We start from the raw sequence: 11736 nt of genomic DNA on the forward strand, positions 1-11736 counted from the left end.
GGCATTAAAATCTGAACAACTAATTATAAGACTGTTTTAAAAAAATTTTGCCATTAGATCTTAAGATGAAAAGATGAATGAATAACTGGTTTCTAATCTTCATTTTCTCTCTCTCTCTCTCTCTCTCTCTCTCTCTCTCTCTCTCTCAGATTTATGTGAGCTTTGTAAAGCAAATAGGAGTTATGTGTGGGTATATAGGAGTTTATATAGTATTGGTAGTTGTAGGAAGTTTCTGGTAAACCCTCTATTAGTATTTACTAGTGTGTTGCCCGTGCGTTGCATGGATTTTAAAATAATTGACTAAATGTATAATGTGTAAGGACGTTTTAACCTTTATTGTGTAAAGAGGATTGTAAAAAAAAAATTTATGCTAACATAATTTTATTAACGATCATTATTGCTTCAACTTGTGATTTTATTAGCTAGACTGATTGACACTTCGATGACAAATGTTTTCCTTTAGATAATAGTCTTGAGAGGTTTTTTTTGATAAAAAATGATAATTCATTTGTATTTTAATTCACATTACATACAATATGTACACATTTTCTCTCTCTTGATCTATGAAGAAAAAGTATGATAAATGACCAATGTATATGCGATATAACCTTAGGCCTTAGATCACTTCTTTTCGACATGTCCTCCACCTCACTTCAACCACGCATTTATATGATGTACTCAATTATTGTCAATGACTTTTGAAACGTTTCTGACAATGAATTAATTTTGAGCTCTTTTTTTCATCATCAAAATATTCTTATTTCTCATTTTCCGTTTAACGTTGTTCTTACTGCTATATCACCTCTTGTTACTCATTTTAAAGTTTATCCCTAGGCCTCTCTTATTTTAAACAGTGCTCTTACTCTCACGTCACCCTTCTTTTTGGGCTCAACTTTAAATGGTTAGGTTCTGCTCGTACCTAGAACCGTATTTCTCTTTTCTTGTGACTTGCATGGTTGGTTATATTCCCACATAATGTTACCCTCTTCTCTCAGGGTTTGCCTATTTCGCTTTCTTGTGGCATATGTCAACATCATTTTAAGAGCATCATTCACATACTGTGGGATTGTCCCTCGCTTTTTAATGTAGAGGGTTCTTGTCAGCTCTCGCTTACTTTTTATGTACTCCTTTAATTTGCTGAGCTCCACCAGCCTAGATTACAAAACCTCAATCACTCCAACTCTCTTGATTTACAATGATCTTTTATCCTTAATCATGTGCCTTTGGTCAACTCAGTGTTAGAGATTTGGGTCCGTAATGGCTTTCTTCTACTCGTTGTCATTGCTTTTCTTAGTCTCTTGCCAATATTCTTAGAAGAAAACGCCCTCAAACACAATTCAACTGAATCTATTGGCCCCTCCAGATCATGCGTTTGATGTTCTTTGTTTTTGGCAATGGCACTTGGAACGTTTCTGACAATGATTTTATTATTTGTGCTCTTTTTTTCATTATCAAAATATTCTTGTTACACATTTTCCTTTAAACTTCATTCTAACTGTGATATCATCTCTCGGTGCTCCTTCAAAACCTAACAATATCACCTTAAACTTCTTGTCTTGGCCCTACCTTAAATAATTTTAGGGTCTAATAGTACCCAACACCGTATGTCTCTTTTTGTGGCTTACTTGATTTGGTGGGGGTATACTCCACATAAAGTTACCCTCTCTTCTCGGAGTGTTGTCTATTTCGCCTTCTTGTGACATGTGTAACCACCATTCTAAGAGCACCATCCATATTTTCATAACCCTTTCTATAATTCTAATAATTATACTCCAGAGTCCCAGCTAAAAGAAGTGGAAAACACCGACACAGACTTGCCTATAACACATTTTCCGGCCTAACACTAAGTCTCCCTTAAGACGACACTTTTGGTCTTAAGCATAAGATGGGTGAAGTACATACAAATTGTGTATAAAAGAATGCATAGGGAAAAATAATATATTTGACTTATATACACAAATGGTATTGTACCCGACCTGATAACAAAAGACTTTTTCTTAGTATTATTTGCTATTTCAAAAATTGACACATATTTATTTACGTGGTATATAATTTGCTAGCCAGATAACGAAAAAACAAAAAAAAAAATAGAAGGGTTTATATTTTCTTTATTGAAAAAGAGCCAGTTGAACACAATACTTAGATCATATTTAGATTAGAAGTCAGGACCTTGTAGTCTTGTAGGTGTATTTGGGAGAAAAAAATTGCCAAAATGGATATATACTAATGTTATGTTTTAATGTTGGAGCTCTAACCAAATTAGGAGGATAATATAATTTAAAATGAATATGATCATATAATTTAAACCAGTTAAAACATTAACATTATGTTGTACTCTCTAGATTATAAACATTTGAGTCTAACTCAAGTTATTCAAATAGTATTTCTAATTATCTTTCTCTGGAGGTAGTGTAGTAGATTGATAGTAATTTCAATTCTAAGCCGAAATAGCAGCTACGTAAAGATATGTACATTGACAATACTAAAATATGTTGAGTTGAGAAATTATTTTATATTTTTCTTAAAAAAAAGTTACCCTAATTTTGTATACCATATAAAAAAATACCATGAAAATTGTAGCTGTATATTTGATTTCGGCAAGCTTTCATGTGAACTCACTTAACTGGCTTTGAATATAATATACGGAGGAAATAAAGTTATTAATCAAAGAAAATTAGTAAAATATAAGCAGATAGAGTAAAAATACGGCTGTAATTTGAAGGAGCTAACCCAAATGAAATATCACAGAAGTTTACTAATTCTAGTAGAAATGGTAAAAATAAATAATTAATTAGCTAAAGTCTACTAATTTTAGTAGAAAATTGAAAATTAGTTATCTTAAAATAAAGTTTTCTATTTCTAATAGAAATGTTGAAATATTATTTATTAATTAGAGTGTTTTAAAAAACTTGGAGACTACCTCGTCGCTCGAAAAAAGCCTCAAATATATATTTATATTAATTGATTATTTAGTATTATTATTATTATTTGAAGTATGTAGTACCCACTAGCCAGGCAAGCCCGACGACTAGCCGTACCAAAATAACTCCTCCTTCCCACCAGTGGCAGCTCACCACCACCCCTTGCCTGCCCGCCAGGCTACTCGCCATCACCAGTGGCGGCTCGCCACCCCTGCTACCTCCCACTTTCCACCAACATGGTTTACTCCTTTTTTTTAAGAAAGAAGTTCATGTCTTCCCTCCTTAAAAAGAACTTCATCCCGAAGTTCACCACACTAGTAACACACAAGCCTCACCAAGACCAAAAATCAATTCAAGTAAATGGTCTTTAAGTCTAAATAATTGTCATGGTATTATATTCTACTCCCCTAAAAGAAAAGGTTACATCCCCGTAACCAACCTTGCCTTAGTAAAAAAGATGGGGATACTTCTCTCTTATTGCAACTTCAGCTTCCCAAGTAGCTTCGTCAACATTATGATTAGTCCACAATACCTTAACCAAAACAGTCTCACCATTCCTTGTCTTTCTCACCTTTCTATTCAATATCTCTTTAGGATCCTTGACATAGGACAACTGTTCATCCACCTCAACTGTCTTAGCTGCTAGCACATGTGAAGGATCACTCACACATCTCCTTAACTGTGAGATATAAAAAACATTATGGACTCTGTCTAAAGCTGGAGGTAGTGCGAGACGATACGCTACTTCTCCAACCCTACCCAGAATCTCACTAGGCCCCATATACTTCTAACTTAATTTTCCCCTCTTCCGAAATCACATCACCCCTTTCATTGGTGACACCGTAAGCAACACCTTGTCCCCCACAACAAAATCAGTATCACCTCTTTTCAAATCTGTATAGCTTTTCTGTCTGTATTGAGCAGCTCTCATCTTCTGGCGAATTACATGAACTTGTTCAACCATCTCCTGAATCATCTCTGGCCCCAAAGTAACCGCATCAGATTTGTCATTCCAGCACACAGGCCTCCTGCACATTCCTCCAATTGCTTCTTAATCTCCTTCAACTCCTTAGGTCTCATCCTATAAGGTGCTTTAGAAATAGGTCCCGTCCCAGATTTCAAGTCAATGCCAAAATCAATGTCCCTTTTTGGTAGTAACCCTGGAATCTCATCTAGAAACACGTCTTCGAACTCTATTGTGACGTCAATTTCGTCCGCCCCTGACACCCCTTTGCTCGTATCTCTTACATGACAAAGAAATAACTGACCTCCCATCCTCACGCATGATTTTAAGGTAACATTTTAAATAAGTCTCATCTTAGGTTTCACCATAAATCCCTTATAAGACACTCTTGCTCCCTTGGGTCCTCTCAAGTTAACTTTCTTTTGATAACAATGTATAAAAGCTCTATATTTTCCCAACTAATCCAGTCCCAAGATCATCTCAAAGCCTCCCAAAGGAAATTTAATTAAGTCGGTAAGAAAATCCACCTCCCCAGCTTTAATGGTCACATCTTCATATACACGGTCACAAAGTATGGGTTCCCCAGTAGGTATGTCAATTAAATCTTTAATGACATCATATTGCTTCAAATATAATACTCTAACATGCTCACGAGATATAAATGAATGGGTAGCCCCCGAGTAAAACAAAACAAAAGTAGGTTTAGAGTTGACAAGAAAGGTACCTGTAACCACATGAGCATTCTCCTCAGCAGCTTCCTTTCCCATCATAAATAATTTACCAGTGCTCTTGGCCCCACTCTGCATTGCCTTATTTGATGCTGCCACACTTCTTGCCAAACTTTGATGAATGCCTCCATTATTTTGCCTCTACTAAGATCCATTCATATTGCTTTGATTGGTGTAGTTAATGAAACAGTTCTTGTTTGCGTAGTTGTTGACACTCCTCTGATTAATCTAACCCCCAGATCTCTGGTTACTCCTATAACTTGGCGCAGGTGTGCGAAAAACTTACCCTTGGCTCCTATTTCCATATCCTCCATTCTGATTACCGATAAAAACTCTGAAAGTGATGGCTTTGTGGCCTATCCTTCCACACCTGAAACTGCTCACTCCACTAGGCGCGTTAATGCTTGACCGAGCACCCCCATGGTTGATACCACCTATAATGCCGCGCCACTTGAAGTGTAGTACCAAAACGGATTGTTGTTCAGCTTCTTGTTTCCTCCAGTGCCCTCACTAGCGGACTCCATCTTTCTCTTCTCGCCCTTTTGCCTTCTTTTCCTCCTTAATCATATTCACTATTCTCTCAGCATGCCCCGCTCTCTGGTATACATCATCCATACTAGTTGGCACCCCAGTAGCTAGTCTCTTCTTAATGGTAGTGGATATACCCTTCTCAAATTTCACAGCTAGAATTCGTTCCCATAGTTCAGGTCAGCTACATACTTTGACAGATTCATGAATTTGTTGTTGTACTCTTCTACGATCATCTCGTCAGTCATCTAAAAGAAATCAAATTGAGATCTAATCTTACTCCTGACGTGCTCAGGAACAAAGGTATCCCTGAGTATACTCTTAAAGGTCCTCCAGGGTATGAAAGGCTCATCACATAACTTAATGGCTTCCTTCATTCTCTCCTTGTTTCTGTTCCACCATATACCTGCATTTCCTCTTAAATAAAACACAGCTTGGTGAACTCGCAACTCCTTGGGACAGGCTATCAGATCAAATATGTTATCAAACACCCTACACCATTCGCTTAGTAGTGCAAGTTCTCATGTGCCCTCATACTTAGCCGGATTATATTTGGCAATGGCTGCTTTAACCTTAGACAGATTCATCTCTTATCTTTTGCCCTTTAAGGCTTCAGTCAAAGCCTCATTCATCTTCAGCAGCCTCTTTATCTCCTCAGCTGACATTGTAGTAGGGATGGATTTCTTTGGTGCCATTTAGTCTATTTAAGAAGTAAACGAGAAAACATAATGTAACACCCCCATTTATCAAGGGGCCTTTAGCAAGACATACGTCAATAAATAAGAGTGTTACCATCTCAGTTTCCTAAGGTAGCAAGTACAAAGACAAACATAGCTTAAGGTACTTTAAAAAAAATATTGTTGAACTGAATAACTTAAGAGGTTTTACTATAACTCAACTGAACTTGTTTAAAATAACTTAAATTACAAAGCAGCGGAAACAAAATAAATAAGGTTCTTAAGACACTAAGTGATAACTAGACTTTGGAAGGTCATCTCGTCCCAAGCTCTCCAAAAGGTATCTAGCTCATCTCAAAATCCAACCTGTTCGTTTAGTCTGCTCCCCACTTAACCGGAAATATTAAATGGTTCATAACAGTACGCCATTAATTAAAGCAGGTATCAATTTTATTTTTGACAGGACAAAAAACAAACGTCATCCAACGGTTGAGTATAAAACTAAACAACAATACATAGTAACGAATAGACCTGCAATGCATAACAATAGTACGAAAAACAACCAACACATCCAAGACACACGGCCTACATACCGCACACCGCACACCTAACACCACACTCCCCTTGCTCCAAAATCACCTACACCACACGCACCATTGTGCGTGGGCCTTCAGGACCACGGCCAAACCCCTAACACCACCGTGCCTAGCCTCTCAATCAACATCAGGACCACGGATCTTCAGCACCCCGTGCCTGGCCTACTAATTCATATCACCCCATACGCCCTTTAACAATTCCACACTATATTACAAATTAACAACAGCAAAAAATATAACACCCAACTTCAAATGTAATCAATAGAATTACCAACAGCATTACAATATGATAATTTCATTAACTTTCTCATGATATGACAAAACACACAACCTCTTTTATATTTCATCTAACTCAACAACAAGACAAATAACATAACTTTTAATTCAAAGATAATAGGTGAGTAGTTTCCTACCACTACGCCAAATAAGTCCATCAATAACGGTCAGATAATGCAATTACCGTTTTTAAATCGAAACACGGAACCGTTATTGCAACGACGGTTGTTAACTATATACCATGGTTGTACAAACAAGCGACCGTTATATAATATTAATAACGGATCTATAATACCGTTATGACAACTCAAGAACCGTTATAAAACTATTGTTAAATATGTTTATGGCAACGGGTTTACTTTTAAGAAACCGTTATTAAATCTTAATAACAATTTCAAATCCGTTGTCGTAGTTTACTATTAACAATGGTTTAGTGGTACCACAACCATTGTTAAATAATATATATGATAACGGTTCATTTCGTTATCTTACTTAATTGAATGTCAAAATTTAACAACGGCTTTATTACATGCAAAACCGTTGTTATATTTATTTATTGACAATGGTATGTAACCGTTATCTATTTTTATTGATGAAACTTTGACAACAGTTCTGTTTAAATAAACCGTTGTAAAAGTTTTGAATTCGACAATGGTTATTGTTTGTTATCTTATATTTTTTTGTGGTTTGAATGGGAGGGAAAATATGTCAACGGTTATATATCTAAATAAAACCGTTGTCAAATAATTATTTACAACGGGTTGTTTTTAATCGTTATCGTTTTTAATTATTATTTTTTTGTAAAAAAATTGTTTTCGCTTTCTCTAGCAGCTGCTGAAATGCTATTTTTTCAGCAGCGTTTCTAGCTAAACGCTGCTGAAATGCTATTTTTTCAGCAGCTACTGAAAAATAGCATTCCAGCAGCCGTGCACTGCAAAAATTCAATCCTGCATCAAAATATTACATCCCATGATCAATTAAAAAACCAACTTCCTAAAAAAAAAAGCCAATACACAACTTCCTCAAAAAAATCAAAAGAAGCCAATACACAACGACTCTCTATATACACACGTACATAAAGCATGAGCAAACTCTTGAGACTCCACTAATGAAACAACATAATTGGCCCACATATTTCTCAATTTGGTGATGTCCTCTGGCGAATATTTTAGGGCTTTGATGAGCATTAGTGGAAACTACAATTCAAAATATACATAATCAAGATAGACAGAATACATGGAAGTATACAGAACTGAATTCAATTTACGTCAGAAATAGTTTTTAAATCACACTAACCCGTATCGGAATGGTAGAATAATTTCCGTTGATAACCTCCCACATGGACAGACAAACGTAAAAGGTGTATTGTTTGTCGTCTTGTGCTTTAGGAGACTATTATATAAATCACACACAAATCAGCTGAATTAGATAATTAACCTCTCGCATAAACATAAAGTAAATGATACGATTAATTATTAAGAATACACTTACTAATGGCGTGATAAAATTGGGATCAGTGTTGCTTTCATATTTCCCAAGTGGACATAATCTTCTTTTTGCTTCAAAAACACTAATTCATAAATATACACACATGCCATTATTATTTGCATATATATGGCTCAAGTCATACAATAACAAATGACATTATTGAAGGTTGTAAACTTACTCAGTTATCATCTTTACTATACTGTTAGAGGGTTTGCCTTTGCGAGAGTCAATCCAGTACACTGTTTTTGTTTCCACTTTGATTACCAGTAGTACCCAATGCTTCCTATTCAATTTGGGACATTGGACTGTTAATTAGTTCATTTACACGCATGTAAGCAAGTTAATAATAAATTTATAGAATTGTGACTCATTATAATAATTACGTACTATACATACATATTCTCATTGTAGGGGGCAAGCCATAGGTTTTTGATCGACATCAACCGACGAGCGATACTATTTATTTGTTCTTCGTATGAAATTATGTGCACAGAGAATGCCTTAAGACTCAAGAATCCGTAGGCGTGAATTGGGAACTTCCTCTCAGCGATCTGATTAGTCAGGTACCTAATACGTCACATGGAACGAAGAATGTAATTGTAATTGATAATTTAAACAAACATCATTATTCGTAAATGGAAATGACAAAATAGTTTTATTAATAAAACTTACTTCATCCAAATCTAAATGTGAACAACATCTAAATTGTCAAGGTCGACAAATTTCATCAGTTGCTTCGGGTCCAGTATGGCTATATCAGCCACGCCCATAATTTCTTCTTCAATGTTAATCATGACTACATCCTCTCTAGGTGACTTCTTTACAGCCAGGTTGTACAAAGCCTTCAGCGAAGTAGTTTTCATTTTTTTCATATATGCACATGATTCATAATAAGAAGCATAAGCAGGCTTGATTGTAACAAAAGTAGCTAGCTTATATTGTATGTCGTGTGGTTTTGTTTTTAGGGAAGACGTAGTCCTTTCGGTGACTTTGTCCATTGTCGTAGTAGTAATTGCTTTAGCTGCCGCCATGGCTTTGCTTATCTTCTGTAAATGTAAAGAATAAAGTATTTACGATATGTTAATATTCGTACCCTAATATATTTAAAGAACAAGTAATAATGAACGGCTGCATATAGGTACCTCTGAGATGACAACATTGATGAGGTTGTCAGGCTATTGCATATAAGAACATAGGGCTTCATTCAAATAAGTGACCTCCTCATTAGTAAATGGTACTTTTACTTCCCCATACTCGTCTTTCTATAATTGGGACACTTCCACTTTCCTGCATTTGTCACGAAGGGGTATACCATGAACCTTAACTTGTTGAATACGGTCATAAGCGAACATGTATCCCCTCGCAACAACAACTTTTTGTTTCCCCTGTTGATACGTGCCTAATGTATAGTCTTTTTGGCCTATTTTAGCACGTATTTCTATGCATTTATCTACTATTTTTATAGTATTTTGCCCCGAATTAGCTACTTTGGTGTATTTTATCCTTTTTATAGGAATGATCGCGAAAGTGGTGGAACCATGCTCCTTTTCGTCCTTTTTGCATGCATTTAGAGGAGACGGGATTGTCCCAGAGTGAGATGTTGCACCTGGAAGCGTCGTTGCACGCATTACGAGGCACTTGGGTGAAGACGTGAGCTGAATTGAAGACCCAAGTGGTCTATCGAGCTGATTGGTGGTCTATCGAGCAGTTTATAGGACGATCGAGTGGTCCCTAAGCTCCCCAAGGCTCGATCGAACTATTCCTTACTCGATCGAGTAAGATGCACATGATCCAGGCCTCGATCGAGTGACCTGTTGGTCGATCGAGGGCCTTCTGTTGAGACATTGGTCGATCGAGTGGTGTTGCCTACTCGATCGAGAGGATTTCGACTTCGTGGGCTTAATCAGTCCGTGTTTTATATTTCCGCATAAACACTTAGGGGTTTTGGCTATTTAACCTATGTTTTACTAGGTTATTAGTCATTCATTCGGACTATTCCTTTGACTATCTCTTTTACTATCTTTCACATTAGAACTACTGCTACTTTCCTACGTTACTTTTTCTCCTTCTCTTTGTTGCTTGCGTTTTGGGATTATTTCACTCGGACTCGGTTGTTCTTTACGCCGGAATCGCTTAGATTGTAATCTCCTTTCTTCTCTTAATAATAATTAACCTTTTGTTGCATTGTTTTCTTGTTATTGTTATCATTCTTTCTGCCCTAATTTATATTATTGCATTTTATTGTTATTTCGTCATGTCTTCTGCTGGAATCTTGTTTGCTGCTAGTTCCATTAATAATATGAGTAGCTAAACCCTTTCATGTTGGGATTAGGGGATCTGCGGTAGAATAATGACGACGCAGTGAATGAATTAGACGAATTGACATAAGAGACTCTGTCACTATAGCAATATAACTGTAATTCTCGACCTAGTTGAGTGCACGCTTCTATGTCACCCATTAATCTGCTACAATTAATCCTGGATCGAAAGATTGGACTAAATAGGCCTGCTATAAACAGGAGACTACCCTAATGAGGACGAAAGTTAAGTTAGTGGTATTTTAGGGTGGGAAGTGGACCGCAAGGACCTTCTAATATCCGTCTCGCATTAGTTAAATCCCCCGAGTCATTTACGCTAAGTTGTTGTACTACCGTAGTGAACCGAGTTCCCGACATGTCCCCCTCTTATTGATAGTTTTAAATCATTTTCCCGCTTATCTCTGTTCTTCTCTTTATTTCTCTTCCTTCAACTCCGTAGTTAGAACCAAAAATTCAATCAACCCCAATTGTTACCATAGGATTAGAAATAGATAGTCAGTAGTTGCATTACCTCCCGAGGATTTGATACTCACGCCTCTACTACATTTTTAGTTGAGACCGTTAGGTTTATTTTTGACAGTGCGCGACGGACGTGTCAAATTTTGGCGCTCGTTGCTTTAGGACGAGTAGCTATCTTGGTCTACTCACTTCCCCAGTTTTAAAATTTGGTTTGGGGAAGTTCGTGTTTTGTATGTTCTCTTACTCTTTTTATTTCGTCTCCTTTATTTTTCTTTTATTGGTTGTATACTCCCGTCCCCCATTTTTCTTTGGTGTATCTTTGGAGGACAACGAGGGCGTTGTCCATTTTGGTTTGGGGAGGGTATTGCATCCTTTTGAGTCTGCATCTGCATTTGTTTTGCATTCACGTTTAATTTTTCAGTTTGCATTTGTTGTTTATTTTCAAAAAATCAAAAATCCAAAAAAATTAGAAAATTTCAAAAAACTCAAAAATATTCACGTTTAATTTTGCATATAGGTTGAGTCGGAACGGTAGATTTCCGTGATGAAATTGCACTTAACTTGTCATACCACTTGAGCCTTGCACTTTATTGATGGTTTTTAGCTTTGTCAATACGCATAGTCTACAATTTCTTTCAAATAATAGCTGATCGTTTAGACTTGACCTGATAAATTGGCAAACTACTTAAAAATTCTGAGTTTTAGAGCTATAATTGGTGCCATTCATGACCAGTTCATTAGGAATTTTGAGAGTAGTACTCCTTGCATAGCATGTTCGTCT

At 36.5% G+C, this 11736-nt stretch overlaps 1 protein-coding gene across 1 annotated transcript; it reads right to left on the reverse strand.

The window, feature by feature from the left end:
• Positions 1-3366: 3366 nt before the first annotated feature.
• Positions 3367-3897, reverse strand: LOC141627754 (uncharacterized). The gene is made up of 2 exons (XM_074440976.1): positions 3745-3897; positions 3367-3600 (listed from the first exon to the last, which is right to left on the reverse strand). Exons 1-2 carry the CDS (start codon positions 3895-3897, stop codon positions 3367-3369), a joined length of 387 nt encoding a protein of 128 aa, XP_074297077.1.
• Positions 3898-11736: the final 7839 nt, after the last annotated feature.

The sequence above is a fragment of the Silene latifolia genome, chromosome Y, assembly GCF_048544455.1.
Source record: "Silene latifolia isolate original U9 population chromosome Y, ASM4854445v1, whole genome shotgun sequence".
Classification (NCBI taxonomy): Eukaryota; Viridiplantae; Streptophyta; class Magnoliopsida; order Caryophyllales; family Caryophyllaceae; genus Silene; species Silene latifolia.